The 16,724-nt window shown below is 40.2% G+C and overlaps 2 protein-coding genes across 7 annotated transcripts in view; one reads left to right on the plus strand and one right to left on the minus strand.

The window, feature by feature from the left end:
- Positions 1–7,663, minus strand: part of ZCWPW2 (zinc finger CW-type and PWWP domain containing 2) — a 139,785-nt gene extending 132,122 nt beyond the window's left edge. For 2 of the 5 annotated variants that reach the window (XM_049715950.1, XM_049715951.1), the window contains exon 1: positions 5,410–7,521. In XM_049715950.1, coding sequence (XP_049571907.1) covers positions 5,410–5,477 — 68 coding nt within the window. In that variant the 5' untranslated portion in view covers positions 5,478–7,521. The other 3 variants (XM_033405450.2, XM_049715948.1, XM_049715952.1) reach the window with 3 other exon arrangements.
- Positions 7,664–8,119: 456 nt separating this feature from the next.
- AZI2 (5-azacytidine induced 2) overlaps positions 8,120–16,724 on the plus strand; it is a 36,674-nt gene continuing 28,069 nt past the window's right edge. For both annotated transcript variants that reach the window (XM_004279672.4, XM_033405449.2), the window contains exon 1: positions 8,120–8,260. The gene's annotated coding sequence lies outside the window, so the exon portion shown is untranslated. The remainder of the gene's footprint in view (positions 8,261–16,724) is intronic.

Raw genomic sequence — 16,724 nt, forward strand, 5'->3', positions numbered from 1 at the left:
CTGTTCATTCATACCTAATTAACCAATTTGTGCCTGTATGTCAACCTTAGATTATATTTAACAATTCAACAGGAATTTAAGAGCCTATTATCAGTGCAAAGTTGTAATTTATCTTTATCATTCAGGGACTACTTTATGCAGACACTGCTGGGTAGCTTCTAGCTCAATAAATGCTCCAAGATGCTTAATATTTTCTTTTCTTTTTTTGTTTTAATAATGAGTATAACTGATGGATTTCATCCAAAATAAGAAATCAAAGTATTGATAGAATGGAAAGAAACAGCTTACTGGCATATTTAGAGGATGGTATCTTTTGCAGCTTTAAATTGTTTCCAGGAAAAAGTTAACAAATAAGTAGAAATCTGATAAATTGTGCTAAATGCCAACTTTAAACCTTAGTAATCAGTTTATATGCTTTATGTCTATATTGGATGGCTGCAAGAATCCTAGTATTTTCTATTATTCAGTATATTAAGACTTGTGAGAATAAAACAACAGATCAAACAAGAATAATTAAGTTCTTCAGGCTGGCTACCAAATGCAATACTGTTATAAAAAGATTAGAATTATATCAGTAGGTTGAACAAGGAGAGTATTAATTTCAGAGCAGCTTAGTTATTTCTCCCTACATGTGCCCATTCTCAATTGACCTTTATCTAAGCTATATTGTCATGTAAATCACACAGCTGATTTGCTTAAAGGTAAAATTTCTTCCACTAATACTGCAGATACGGTACTCGGGCCTCTCACTGTTGTGGCCTCTCCCGTTGCGGAGCACAGGCTCCAGACGCACAGGCCCAGTGGCCATGGCTCATGGGCCCAGCCGCTCTGCAGCATGTGGGATCTTCCCGGACCGGGGCACAAACCCGTGTCCCCTGCATCGGCAGGTGGACTCCCAACCACTGCGCCACCAGGGAAGCCCCGATAATGATTTTTTAACATTTTATTAGTGATTGATTTAGAGACCTTTAGTTACCTATTTTTTCTTTTGTTGCCTATGCTTTTGGTGTCACATCCAAGAAATTGTCAAATCTAATGTCATGAAGCCCTCTCCCTATTTTTCTTCTAAGTGTGTCATAGTTTTAGTTGTTACATTTAGGTCTTTGATCCATTTTAATTTTTCCAGTGTGAGATAAGGGTCAAACTTCATTGTTTTGCATACCAATATTCAGTTTTTCCAACCACATTTCCCCATGGGATGGTCTTGGCACATCTGTTGAAAATCATATATGTGAGGATCTTTTTGTGCTCTCCATTCTATTCCATTGGTCTATATGTATGTCTTTACACCAGTACAATGTTTTGATTCTGCAGCTTTGTAATATGTTTTGAGGTCAGCAAATGGGAAGCCACCAGCTTTGTTCGTCTTTCTCAAGATTGTTTTGGCTATTTGAGTTCCCTTGAGATTCCATATTAATTTTAAGATGAATATTTTCAATTTTGGTTTTATTTCTGATAATAGCCATCCTAATGAGTGTGATGCTAATAATTTTATTCAATCATCTATTTCATTAATGTATTTTTTTTAATTCTATGAGTTAGTGAGGGAAACCTGTTAAAATCTTCCAGTATTGTGGGCATGTCTCCTAGTTCTGCCTAGTTTTGCTTCATATGTTCTGAAGCTGGTATCCATTATCTGAAGATATAGGATCCTCTTTTAAATGTGATATCATTTTAGGACAAGTAAGAAGTAGAGCCATAATTCTCACACTAATATTGAAAATTTTTCTGGAGTTCCCCAATTCTCTGAGAATTTTTAAATTTAGAAAAGATGTCAAATGATAATCTAAGAAAGTAAATATTCTAAAATCATAATCAGGGTTAACTGAATGAAAACTTATAAAGGAGTAAAGATATCCAATTTCAATGTCTGAGCTGGCAGTGTTTCTAGAAGCTGGTGGTAAAATAGGCTAGGCTAGACTAAGAATAGACTTTTAAAACAAGCTAAGGAGTCATTCCAGGAGTTTAAGAGGAGAAACGTAATGGTAAGATTTACATTTTTAAAAGACCATTTAGCTATCCATATAAAGAATGACTTGGAAACTAAAAAACAAAAAGTTAGAACTAATTAAAGGAAACTATTATAATAGTTGGATAGGAAACTGTGGCATAGTAGAGACTATGAAAAAGATCCAAAAGATTAGCTAAATGGTAAAATCTACAAAATCAGGTGATCAGACTGGCTACGGGATGAGAGGGAGGGGGTTATTAAAGCCAAAAGGGAATGACATAAAATGATGGTCAAGAGAAAATGATTAACAAAATATAAGTGAATTAAAAAAAAACACACATCTTTTTGTTTTTGGAATTTTAAGAATCAACTGACTATTCACAGACAACTGAAAAACCTACAGTTGGAAATTATGTCTGTAATTTTGCAGCTGTTACAAAGTCAATGATTTCACTTTTATATCATGTGAGCTGTGAAATGGGTTTGGAAATTTTCCCTCTCTTTTGCTACATAGTCTACTTGAAAAATCTAATTTAACTTCTTTCTATACATCTTACTGAAGTTTAATGTCATCCTTTCATTGCTGTTTATTTGGTAGCTTTATAAAAATGTCTTTCCTCTGAAAAGCTGACTTTATCTTCTTGGTTTTTATAGTGTATATGTGACAGTCACAAAATAAAATTATTTCTTCCTCTCTTCCCATTTTAAACAGGGGAAAAAGTTTATTTTCTTCATAGGCATATATAGAAACTGTCATGAAAAAAAATTAATGGGAAGTAATTTCTCATCATGTTAAATTTCACATAGGTCTTGTCTATGTGACTGACTTCTCTGTGATAGATTTTACTTCTTTATACATTAAAAAGCTATTTTGCCCGTTTCATCTCAGTGCCTAAAACAATGACACATGGTACGTTCTGAATGAATATTTGTTAAGTATTGAATAAACTAATTAATTCATATCTCAGATAGTAAGAGTGTAAGTATCAAGCCTCAGAGAAGGGTTGCTCTTATTTCATTTAGGAAGAAGTGTAGAATTCCCCTTACTGGATCTTTTTTCCTTCTCTGTACAATCTTCCAACACCATCCTGGGGTCTCTGCTGCTGGTCTTCTGTTAGCTCTTCTCATATTTCTTCTCCCTACTCCTTACATCAAAGGCTTTCTAAGACTATTAAATTTTTCTTCACCTACATATGTTTCCAAAAGAAAGTCACTGCATTTAGTTTCTATGCATACAGTTATGACATTCATGTTTATTTTTTAAAAAATGAAAGCTGTCAGAAGCTAATTCCTACTGACTACAAACATTTCAAGTCACAAAGTTATTATGAAGCACAGATTGCCTGTCCAGGATAAGGCTAGCTGCTAGAGACAGTAGGATATATCCCTTTTATAAATGGAATGTAAATGCCATAGTAATTTGATATCTACTATCAACCCATGCATTTGAAAAGCACATGAACAAGATCTCCTTCCACAGTTAGGAAACTGATATTATTCCTTTTCTCCTTGAATTCATATTATCTCACTTCCCCCACACAAGCTTATCGCAACATATTTTAGTGCTTGAAAATACTTTAAATTGATCATATTTCTCTACACGAAAGAGTATATTTTAAAATTCCTGAGAACATAAATTTTAAAAATTGTCATCAGTATTGTGTTATCATTAATTTACTAGAGCACTACTGATCAAATGAGAAACTCAATATAAATTATGATCATTATAAAATATTGTAAGTCAGTTTTATTAGAAATGCATCTCATACAGAAATGGATAGCACCTTCTCCCCCCATTTAGGTCATGTATCAGAATGAATATTATTTGTTGTTAGGAAGAAACAGGGTTCAAGCTGATCCTATTCTTACATTTTGTGTTCTTCCATTCCAAATATTTGGGAGCAGAAGGATTTCTGGTTATATCAATAATCATTCTTCTGAACCACTAAATTATGTATCAAAAATCACATGGGGTATGTCATAAAATTATTTTTAATGATCAGCTGACAACTCAATTGAGTTTTTCTGAAGCATTTTCAAAAGCCATTGGAAATTACTACTCTTGTGAAACAATTAGCTACCCAGTTATTAGAATCATTTACTTTCTAACAAGACTTAGGTCAGATTAAATGTATTGCTTTAATTGTAGAGTGGGAGAGGGACAATTACAAAAGAGGAAAGGGGAAAGCTGCCCTGGTTTAGGCACACTCTGAGGTAGATCAATTTTAGGAAAGAAACATGCAAGTAAACAGCGTGAAAATTAATACCCTTAAACTATCATTTACATAACCCCCTGGAAAGCCTTCATGTACTTTCCAAGGTTAAGGGTTAGGGATCCATGACGCCCAGTTTGCCTGCTGCTTCAGGCATATTCACAGATTCAGATACACAGTGTAACAGAAATCATGAACTTTGATTCTGCAATTCACGACATTCTGTGTGTGTGTGTGTGTATGTGTTTTGGTTGGGGGGGGTAGCAGTATGAGCAACCAGGTATGGGAGGAAAGAAGGAAAACAGACTATGTAGGCTCAGATACCAGATTTTTCATTATTGGTAGTATTTTTGAATCTGTTTTGTATCTCTGCCACTGAAACCATTCCCTTACCCTAAGGCTTTTAACCTGGACATGTGATAGGTGGGGGAGAAGAGAGGAAGAATGCTTTTAAGACATTAATGGACAAAAGGACATTGAAGCTGATTTTAATATGAAAAGTGACATTGCTATTTCAACTTAAAGGTTTTGACATCTTAATTCTGTCCTGCTGACACCGCAGAGCCACACGTACACAGTACTCACAAAACACAGGGTAGAGACACAGAAAACATGATCTCTAGGATGGTATGATTTAATCAAATTAAACTAATATAAAATTTAAATCACTAACCCAAAATTCGCTTTACAAATTTTCCTCAAAAGATGTATTCTCTTTCCTCTAACAGTAAATATTCGTCACAGCTTAGAAATATATAGCTCCCACTAAAAAAACAAAACACAACAGCACTTTTTTCATTGTTTTAACATAGTGCCTAATTAAACAAAAAATAAGGTTTGAAGCAGCTCTAATGATGCACAGTTGCCTAAAAACAGAAGGAGGCTGAGCCACAGTCAAGAGTTGTGCCAGGGCCTATATTCTTTGTTCAGATATTGTTTTGGAATCCAACCTACCCCAGGGTAAAGGGAATCTCACTGAAGCCAGTCCTCACTCTATGCTTCAGGAGCAGCTCCTGATGGAAATTATCAGGACCTTGGTGAGAGGATGGGAGAAGGCGGGACAGGGTGGGGAGAATATCTTGTGTTACCTATTTTTTTGTTTACTACAACCTGTAAAACAGGACCTTTTAAAAAGTGCCTTGTGTCAAGTATATGTTTATAAAGACCTGAATCGTTTTGAAAATTTCAGACTTCATTTGTAGTTATAGAAGATGTAATAATGGTTTTAAAAAAATTGTCCCAAACCTGGCCGGTACAGATGCTTTTTTGGATGACTGTAATTCACAACTCCTCTCTTGCGGTGAAATGAACATTCCTGAAAAAAAAGCCTAAGCAACCTTCCAATAAACTTTAGTAGAATTAAGATTTGCTCTGGAAAACCATCCACTCACCTAAGCAATTGACTATTAGTTAAGAGTCTAATGTCCCCCAAATTCCTTTCTTTCTGTTATCTACTTTAATGATAATTATCTAACCATTTTCTTTTCCCATAAAATGTCCCTACCAAGACTGTATCTTTTATTTGACTTATCGGAGGTCTTTTTCCTTACAGCAAGATTGTAATAAAACTTCAACTTCTGCTTATAACAAAGCATAAGTGTGGCAAGTTTTCTTTAATAATTTATTTGCTAAACTTAATTAAAGCGGATGCATGAGTGGATAGAAAGTGACCATTTCAGCTCAATTTAACAAATATCTGTATTACATTTTGTCATAACCTACCGTGGGTATGACTCTCCCCGCCCCCATTCCCTGGCAAAAAAAAATTAGGATGTTTTACTTGACTAAATTGATAGGCTATGCATTCTGAATAAGCAAATAGTATTGTTAATAAGACCCACTTTTTTCATTATTATAATAGGGAAGTGTGTATTATTAAAACGAAAACAGACTGATCACATATAGTAAAATACTGAGCTAAGTCATCTTATTTACTCAGAGAGAAAAGATAAAAATGAATTTTCCTTCTTTTTCAACAAGTCTCAAATTATTCTAAATTGTGAGTAAAGATTCAACATTTCTAGATCTACAAATCAGAAACCAGATTATCGTTTTACTTTTGATGATTTTGGGGTGCCTCAACCGATTTTGTTAGCATTCTTCAAAAACTAGGCAAAATATACCTCTTGGTGGTTTGCTTTTATTCTGTAAAGCGCATTACCAAGCCAATCGAAAAAAGATTCTTGTCCAAAATATTAAAAACACTGCTCTTACGTCCCAGCCTGATAAACTGAAGTGAATGGATCTTTCTAAATGATTACATTAATACAGATTTTAAAGTATTTTTTAAATGTCATGTCAACTTTAAGTTGTGCTCTTTGCTCATAACAGCTGTGAATTTTCACTTAAATCTAAAGCAAAATGAGAGGCTTAACAACAACAGAAAAATATTTTAAAGTAAACCCTAGAGCCGAATCCATCCTTGATGAGCTGACTGTTGGTTGATGAATTAGAACTGCGATGCGGGGCTTCGCTGGTGGCACAGTGGTTAAGAATCCACCTGCCAATGCAGGGGACACGGGCTCAAGCCCTGGTCTGGGAAGATCCCATATGCCGCGGAGCAACTAAGCCTGGGCACCACAACTACCGAGCCTGCACTCTAGAGCCCAAGAGCCACAGCTACTGAGCCTGAGTGCCACAACTACTGAAGCCCACGCACCTAGAGCCCGTGCTCCGCAACAAGAGAAGCCACCGAAATGAGAAGCCCGCGCACCGCAACGAAGAGTTGCCCCCGCTCGCCGCAGCTAGAGAAAGCCCAGATGCAACAACGAAGACCCAACGTAGCCAAAAATAAATAAATAAAATTAATTTTTTTAAAAAATTGATGCAGAAACATCTTCCAACATAACACTGACTCCAACAATATTTAAGTCCTTAGTCGAAAGGGCTGGGGAGGAGTATCACTGTTGCTAACTGGCAGTCAGTAAGGATAAATGCCCTATAATTAACCATTTTCTCCTTTATTCGTTTAATCAAAAATAGGCCTACAGCTGGAGGGGTTCCGTCTGCCTGCGACCTCCAAGGACGGCCCCCAACTCAACTACTCGTGACCCCACAGCTCAGGCCTGTCCATCCTCTGAGCCGAGTACACCCTCCTAAGTCAACAGCTTCCACAATGTTAACAAGAGCTGTGTGCGGAATAACTAAGGGACCCGGAGCAACGCCCCGAAACTAGTCGGGTTGTTAACAGCTCCCCCGCAGGCGCGAATCGTCACGGGTCCCCAGTTCCCGGCCACGGAACTAGAAACCCACAAGAGCGCTACTATGCGGAGCCAACACGCGCTACAACGTTCGGGGACCCCCAAGCGGACGCTGAGGGAAAAAGACGGCGCTGTAGGAGGCCAGCGACTCAACCTCCGCCAAGGCGGATAACGTCTTACCACACTGGCGCACCGCCTCCGCCTCCCGCGTCGCCGGGGCCGCGCCAGTCCAGTCGCGGGAGCTCACTATACACGTAGTACGCCGCGGCCCCGCCCACCCTGCTGCGTATGCTCACGACACGTAGCACGCCCCGGCCCCGCCCACCCGGCGGCGGAGGCTCACGGGGCGCGTAGTACGCTGCGCCCTCCTTTTCTGCGCACTTTTCCCCCACCCAGCCCCAGCACTGGCTTGGCGAACGCCCTCCCATCTTCCTCCGGCATGACTTCCGGTTTGCTTGCGCGGCCCAGGCTCCGAGCCGTGGATTACTGGAGGCCCCGTTTCCGGTCGTGAGTAGGACGCCCTCCTGGCCAGCCCCGTCGCTGCGCTCCCCCTGTGCGGCGCGGGGCTAGGGCGGGCGCTGACGGGGCCGGGTAACCGGCCTTCTCCGGCGGTGGCTCGGCCTTCGGCCTTGGCTCGGCCCTCCTTCCAGAGCCTCCCGGGCTGTAGCCGACTGGCCGGCGGCGCCGGCCCTGGCGCCACCGAGGCGGGAGAAATGGGAGTCCCTCCGCGGCGTTCCCGGAGCGGCTGCCTTTGCCGGGGAAGCGGCGCTGTCTTTGAGGAAACAGGAAGCCCGCGGTGACCCCTAGCGACCCGGTTTGTTTTTGGTCCGTTTCCAAACGCTGGGGAATCGAAACTCGGCGGCCCTGGGGGCGGCCCCACGGAGCCTGTGTTCGGGGTGAGTGACCCGCTTTGGCCGGCCCGGGGGCGCGGGCGGTGCCGGGACCACCCTCTGCTGCTGTCGCCGGTGCGGAGAGACGCGTCATTTCTCCAGACCTTGGACCAGGGAGCGGCCCGCCCGGCATCCTCGACCGCGTCTACTCGCGCGAGCCGGGTCGGGCCCCGCTTGGTCCTCGGTTCTCCCTAGTGCTTGTTTTCTTACCGTGCTCTGGTTTACCGTGGCGCCTGCAGTTTTATTTCATTCATTGGGGCTGCATTTAAATCGGATACCAAAGAGGGGCGTATGGTTAGGATGGTCCTGTTTGGGGTGATGTAAATCGACCCCTGTACATCACCGAGGGCTAACAGTAATGTTAGGTTTTTTCAGGATGGTTTTCCATCATTTGTTGAGTGGCTACTACATGCCAGGTAGGCTGAGTCCCTCGTCCCTACAAACAAGGAACTCAGATACTTATAGAGAGAGAAAATACAGAAACTGTAATACAGATGAAAACAAACTGCTCCAGGATATATTGGAGATGTGCTGAGATGATCAAAGACAACCTACTAGGATTGAAATTGATCCTTGCCTCTTAAACATAGAAGACGCTTGCTTTCTTACTTTTAGAGCTTTAAATTTGACTGAATAAGATCTCAAGACATGGTTTACATTACAGTTATCTAAACTTACCGTGTCTAATTTACCAACCTGTTGTGATCACTCCTTACATCGTCTGTAAGTTACGAATGGTACATCCTTCACAGGGTTGTTAAATTTTAATGCTATGTTTTTCTAAGATGGAAAGTTGTACACAAGTGTAAGGTTTTAATGTTAAAGAGACATTGTAGTGAAATGGGAAATGCACTGGATTAAGTCAGAACATTAACTCAGAATCTGAGTGCTGAATTTACCACTCACTTGACGCTGCCTAAGAAACCAAAATTCATTTTCCCTATCTCTAAAATGGGAATAATCTTTCTCTACAAGGCATCAAAGCATAGTTTCCAAGAGTTTGCAGCTCTAGAGTCAGCTAGCCATTTTTTCATTACTGGCTCCCACTTTGTTTTTTTTTTTTTTTTGCTGTACGCGGGCCTCTCACTGTTGTGGCCTTTCCCGTTACGGAGCACAGGCTCTGGATGCGCAGGCTCAGCGGCCATGGCTCACGGGCCCAGCCGCTCCGCGGCACGTGGGATCTTCCCGGACCGGGGCACGAACCCCTGTCCCCTGAATCGGCAGGCGGACTCTCAACCACTGCGCCACCTGGGAAGCCCGTTCCCACTGTTTTAATTGCTCCATCTGTGATATAAGGAAATTCGTGCTCACCTCGTAGGTCTTATGTAGATTTAATGAATTGTTATGGAGAACAAATGAGCTAGTTCCCCTAAAAGTCAAAGCACACTGCCTGACATGCCAGCACAAAGCATTGTCATGATTATTAAATAAGATAATTTGATGGAAGTACTTCATAATTCTTGAAGTAATGAAACCAGTGTAATTTAATTTTTTCTCTTACTTTTGGTACCTATATTTTGGATTAAAATACAGTTGTCATATCTCTATTAGAGAATAAATAACACTAATACTAGTAACATTTAGTGTGTGAAGATGCTCAGTTGCATTGAGATGTATTATTTATGAAAGGAATGAAAAGAAGTAGACTGCCTTTCATACCTGTGCTAACCCAGAAAGAGTCTTACGATTCCGTAGCCAGGGTAAGCTTTGCTTTTTTTTTAATTTTAATATTTCTTTCATCTTTCCCTTACGGTACTTTCTCTATAGCGCCATTGGTGATTAAATTTCTATCTACTATACTTTAGATGTATGGTGAATGTTTTATTTGATTAGTTTATGGTAGTAGCGGTGGGAGGGGCTATGGGCTAGGTATGGTTCAAGATATACACGGATCGTAGAATCTTCTAGGTGTAAACTAGATGCTTTGTTTAAGCTATATCTTGTTTTGTCCAAGCACACTTTCCAGTATGCTTACCTTGTTACAACTTGTCTCCTCTCGTATAGTTGCTTAGCATGGGTTAGTGAGCTGGGGCTTTGCTGTGATACTTGAGGAGGGTGACGGGCGGTGTGTGCGTGCTTCATGGCCTTATTCAATTAAGCACTCTTCTTAATTTACTACTAAATCCTCCTTTAGTTTTTAGATTTCATAAAAACTTTCGTGTGGATATAAGGGGTGTTCTTAATATAGAAAATGTAGCCCATTTCTTCCCATCCCATAGGTTACACCTTGACCTAACGTTTTTATGTATGGTAGTTATGCTTACTTTCGCTCCCTTTTAGGGTTTGCTGAAGATGGCAGTATATAGCCTGAAGTAGCAAGGGTTGGTGAGGTTAATCGGGGTTTATCGGTTACAGAACAGGCTCCTCTAGAGGGATATGAAGCACCGCCAAGTCCTTTGAGTTTTAGGCTGTTGCCAGTAGTACTCTGGCGAATAGTCTTGTTTTGTGACTATTTAGTTTACGACTCAGCATAGTGGGGTATCTAATCCCAGTTTGGGTCTTAGTTGTCGTGTACTCAGATTGTACTAAAGTAACTTTCGTGGTTTAGCTTAGTTTTAATTATGGCTTTTTACAGCTTAATTAGGATTTGACTTTATTTTGTATGATTCCTTAACACTCTTTACGCCGTGTCTCTATTAATTTGGGTCAGTCGTATGACCACGGTGGCTGGCACGAAGTTTACCAACCCTAGTTAACATGACTTAGTCAAACTTTAGTTCATGGCTTAATTTTTATCACTGCTGTGTCCCGTGGGGGTGTGGCTAAGCAAGGTGTTGTGAGCTGCTAGTGTAGCGTGCTTGATACCCGCTCCTTTTGATCTTTGTGATTTGGAGGGCATTCTCACAGGGATGTGGATGCTTGCATGTGTAAGTCTGTTAAGAATTAATAGTAAGGCTGGGACCAAACCATTATGTTGATGGGGCTGGCGAAGCCCATCTAGACATTTTCAGTGTCTTGCTTTATGAAAAAATTTAAGCTACATTAACCCATGGGGTGTAAAAGATGTTCGTATAATTTCATTATGGGGCTTGTATCAGATTTAGTATTGATTTATGAAAAAAATTGTTCGTAGATCTAGGGACGAAGCTGTCTAGGGGGGTGGTGAATATCTAAGCAGATGGTTAGTTTTGTAGGGGGTAAGGGGGGTTTGATCCACTACGAGATACAGTTTTTTGAGCCTGGGGGGAATAATGGAGTACTGTGTCCTGTAACCATTAATTTAATTGCACATGTTGGTTGTGCTAGTCAAATAAAAAATACATACAAGTCCAGCTACAATTTGCTTGACTGTGACGAGACCTTTTAAGGTCATAGCTGAGTCTGTGCAGGCCCCCCCAAAAAAATAAAAAATACCAAATGTATGGAATCTCAGTTATGTGTGAGCATGGGCTGATTAGTCATTAACCCATCGAGATGTCTTATTTAAGGGGAACGAGTGGGCGATTTTAAGTTAAAATGGTCCTGAAGTAAGAACCAGATGTCTTATAAAGATCACCGTTAATGACATGTCCTATGTACGATCAATAATATTATGTAATATGTAAAATTAATAAAATTTAATATGACCTTTAACTGCTCGTGGGGAAAATAAATGAATGCACAGTAATACATAGCATGTATATGTATACATTTACAGGAAGACGCTATTATTGATATGTGGACATGCATGTGTATATGACTTACACAACAAAAGTATTATAAAATAAATTATTTTCAATACTGACATAGTACTGTAGCCTGGTGGTTATTCTACAATAAACGTTTTCAAGGAATAGTTTATGTAGAATTTCAGCTTTGGGTGCTGGTGGTGAGGTTTAATGCTTCTTCCTTGAGTCTTAGGGAGGTGTGAGTTTCTCCTTTTCCGGTTTACAAGGCCGGGGTATTTTGTTATACTACAAAGACTCTTCATTTTAGGAGTTTATTTTCGATAAGACTAGTTACTGGTATTAACACTAGGGATTAAGAGAAAATATAAGATGGATGCTGATTGGCCTACAATTATGTATGGGTGTTCTACGGGTTGGCCTCCAATTCATGTTAGAGTTAGGAGATCTGCGACTAGTACTCAGAATAAGAGTTGGCTAAAGGGTCGGAATATTATGTTTCGTTGTTTAGATGGAGGCAGTTAGTGGGTAGGCAGTTAGTGAGATAACTCGGTGAGGGTTATAAAAATGAAAGTGGGGTTTTTCATACTCTATATCTGGTGCTGAGTACATTTTTGGGCACTCACTGAATTATAGGGCATTTGACTGCTGAGGTACATAGTATCTTGAAAAATGGCACTTGACAGTCCCTTCTTTATAAACCAGTTAGCTCATTCCTGCCCTTAATTATTTCATTTAAAAAAGGGAAAGGTGTTGGTTTCTCTCTGTAAGACTTAATCCTTATTCCATAGAAGTGGGCACAGGGATAGTCTGGCTTTTGAGGGGTAGAAAGATGATGAAAATTCTAGATAAGATTCAATTCAGGAGGCAATGTAAAGTCGAGGAAAGAGCCTACTAAATAGGCCTTGATTCAGACCTTAGCTCTGTCACATACTGCCAGTGTGAGTATAGACAAATTTGCCTCACTTCTTTGAGCCTCTGTTTGCTCACCTGTGGTGACAATACCTTTCTAGTCAAGTTTGGTGTTGGCATAATATGTGTACTATATCTTTTACTCAGTTCCTGGTAAAAGTGAATTCCCTTCTATCTGTTTAGGTTGCCATACTGTATTTGCATTAAAAGTTTGCCTTCACAATATAGGAAGGGCAGCATCTCAGTGATGTAGTTCAACCCTGGCATTTTATTAGTGGGAAAACTTAGATCCGGAGAGGTAAACTAATCAATAATAAAGGTGGCAGATCTTAGACTAGAGTCTGGGTTTCTGAATCTCAGGCCATTGTTCTTTCTACCACTGAGTTCTGCCTTGTCCAGATTCTTATTGGGAAAATAAGAATCAATTTTGTGTTGCCTCTCAGAATGTGGTATTAAAAGCATAAATTTGGAAGATGGCTTATCTGGGTTCACATTCCCACCTTTGCTGCTGATTCTTTATGTAGGTGTAGCTAAGGTATTTTAATTTTTCTAAGATTTGTTTATAAATTAGGAAAATAATACCTACCTGAGAAGTAGGAAAATGCATGCTGTCCAGAAGAAATTTTCCTCTACCTTAATATTATTGGAGCCAACCTGAGGATTATAATCAGGAGACAGTCTTTAAGAAAGCTCTAAGGACTGTTCCACCCCTTAGAGGTCAAAGCATAGTTATATATAAGTTTTTGAGACAAAGGATTATATGTCAAGTGACATATTTTTGACAGTTTACACAATCCAGATCTAAATGTACAAAGTGAGTAATGAGTCATGGGTCATTGTGGCCTCTTACGAGATTAAGAAGGAGGATATCTCCTAAGGAGGTCTGGTTAATGCAGATGTACAACACACACCAAAGGGAGGGAGGAGGCCCAAAAGGGTAGAGAAAAATTTTATGTTTAAATTTTTCTTATCTTCTATAAAATATAAATTTTATCTCATCAGTTCCCCCTTTTGATCTTTAATCTTTTGATAGCATTAGGTGATCAAATATTTGGTTGCCTTATGCCACCAGGGTGGTTGCTTATGAGCCCTGGGTCCATCATGTCCTTTGGTGTTGGGTCTTAATAGCTTGTTTAAGGAGTGGTACTAGTGAGATGTCTGTCAAGGACTAATGGTCAATTCCAGTTGTCCAATAGGACTTATGCCAATTCTACCTTATAGGTGCGTTGTGCGTGTTCATTAATTTATAGAGAGCTATATAGGATTGACAATAGAAGTAACAGTGTCAGTAGGAAACGTTTAAGCCAAGATCCTCCTAAATCATAACATTTTCCTAGTATTTTTTCTAAACTGGAGAGAGGAGTATTCAGAGTGGAAATTTGACTCTTCATATGTGTTATGAGTTAACAAATATCTCGGCCAAATGGTCATACTATTGGAAAAGTGATAGAAACCCAGCACACTAGCATTAAAGGCAAATTGGCAATGGCTGTTTCCAAGGCTACCCATAGGTGACCTTTAGCCCAAGGGAAACCAGTTGCACATCTTTCTAACCATCCTGGAGACAGCCAAGGCCATAAACTTGTTCCATGAGTCCATTAGGTCCCATTAGGAGCTACCCAATATCTTTTCATCTAGTGAAAAGGAGTGTTTATGGGCACGTTCAGAACAGGTGTCATTAATTGGCCAGGTAAGAGGGTCCCACTTAGTGATGTTGAAGGTAATGTGTAGCTTGCACAATACTAGAGTTTCTTCTAAAATAAAATAAGGGCCATCCAGTTAGAGCCTTGGAGAGGAGAAATCCTCCAAGGAAACCTAGGAGTACTGGACTTAGGTCCACAAACCTGTGGTTTGTTTGGATTAATTTTTTGAAACTTGCAAATGATTGAGCCCAGGGAAGAAATACATTGGATTCATAAGCAAAAGTGTGAGCAATTGTCAAAGTAATAGTGTGCAGGCCTGGGTCATCTTGTGTCAGCTGTCTACTTCAGATGTCATTGTCTTCTTGTTCTGGTCTGGTAGTGCTGGTCCTAGTTAGTCAAAGTCGGGTGTCAGAGACAAGAGTTATAGTTCATTCAGGAGAGGAAGCCTGATATGGCCCCGTCCCACATGGCTGTACAGGATCTTTTATCTTATGTCTTTTCCAGTGTGCATAATCTCCTGGTTGCAGGTCATGGTGAATCTGATCTTCATCCAAAAATAGATTATTGTGATCAGCTTTAGAAACAAACTAGAGTATTGTTTTAATAATTCAATTAAACTTTACAGTAATAAAGCATAACAACAAGGAGCCATCTAAGAAGTGAGTCTTAGGTGGTAAATATAAAAAAAAAGCCTCATTTAGCAAAACTAGAATTTAATATCCACTGAAGCATAATCTTTTTCTCTAAAATTACCCTTATTTCTACCAAATATAGCCATATTAATTTGTTTGCGAAATAAGTCTGTAATTGACCACATAGACTCATAAATTGGCTGTGTTGGAACTTTTCATAAGGAATCTTAGATTAAACCTTTAAAAGACCTCAAGGCCAGATAAATTACACCAAAGGCTTGCCACAGATTCTGCCTGCAATATCTGTAGGTTTGGGTGAAGTTCTCTCTTTTTGAGATCCCCAAAATACCTTGAGATTCCTGTACCTATCAGGAGGTGGCCTTCTTCCTTATTTACCTGATAAAGGTGCTGGGAACCTAAGAGTTTCCAATTTCTGGAGGGAATGGTTGGATAGCGAGAAAAGATAAATGTTTCAATTCTACTTACAAAGGTGTAATTTACCAAATTGCTGTAAGTCATAATTAGCTCGAGGGGAAAGGTTTCCTTGTATCAGGAAAGCACAGATTAAAAACCAGTGGTAAGTCTGTGTCTTTATTCACACACAGACTTACTAGAGAATGGACTTGAGGCTATGGGGAGGGGGAAGGGTAAACGGTGACAAAGCAATAAAGAGGCATGGACATGTATACACTACCAAACGTAAGGTAGATAGCTAGTGGGAAGCAGCCGCATAGCACAGGGAGATCAGCTCGGTGCTTTGTGACCGCCTGGAGGGGTGGGATAGGGAGGGTGGGAGGGAGGGTGACGCAAGCAGGAAGAGATATGGGAACATATGTATATATATAACTGATTCATTTTGTTGTGAAGCTGAAACTAACGTACCATTGTAAAGCAATTATGCTCCAATAAAGATGTTTAAACTCAAAAAAAAAAAAAAAAAACCAGTGGTGTTTTAGCCAAAAACCAAAGGGAGGTTTTGGGAGTGGTAAAAGGACTGGTGGGCTTTAAATTGTTTGTGGAGCCACACCTCTGGTTCTGTAAAGACTGGATTTGTAATTTAAAAAAAAAAGACACCTGTTTTTTGTTTTTTACACGAGCCTCTCACTGTTGTGGCCTCTCCCATTGCAGAGGCTCCGGACGCGCAGGCTTAGCGGCCACGGCTCACGGGCCCAGCCGCTCCGCAGCATGTGGGATCTTCCCGGACCGGGGCACGAACCCATGTCCCCTGCATCAGCAGGCGGACTCTCAACCACTGCGCCACCAGGGAAGCCCAGACACCTGTTTTTAATTACTCAAAGAATTGGATTGCCACAGCAATGATATCAAGACCTACCCATCCACCTATGTTGGAATGTTCTTTCCCTCACTGAGCTTAGAGGAGAATGCCAAAAAAAATTCCTATCAGGCTCTGAATATCAGCTCTGGTCAGTTTAGTCAAACCAGTGGCCTTGCATCTTGGTAATCTATTTACAGAAACTTTTGAGGATCCTCCCTGGGTTTAAGAAATTCTTTAACTGTGGCCCTCAGTTGGCCTCTGATCTGAACAGGCTTACTTATAGCCTCGGGTGATTCCATTTCTAATGGTAACCACTTAATAGTGTCTTCAGAGTGGAAGGCAATTCAGACAGAGGATTACTAGAATGAGTACTTGAAGGGAGGTTAGAGGAGAGCAGTAGTT

This window comes from Orcinus orca, chromosome 10, assembly GCF_937001465.1.
Source record: "Orcinus orca chromosome 10, mOrcOrc1.1, whole genome shotgun sequence".
NCBI classification, from domain to species: Eukaryota; Metazoa; Chordata; class Mammalia; order Artiodactyla; family Delphinidae; genus Orcinus; species Orcinus orca.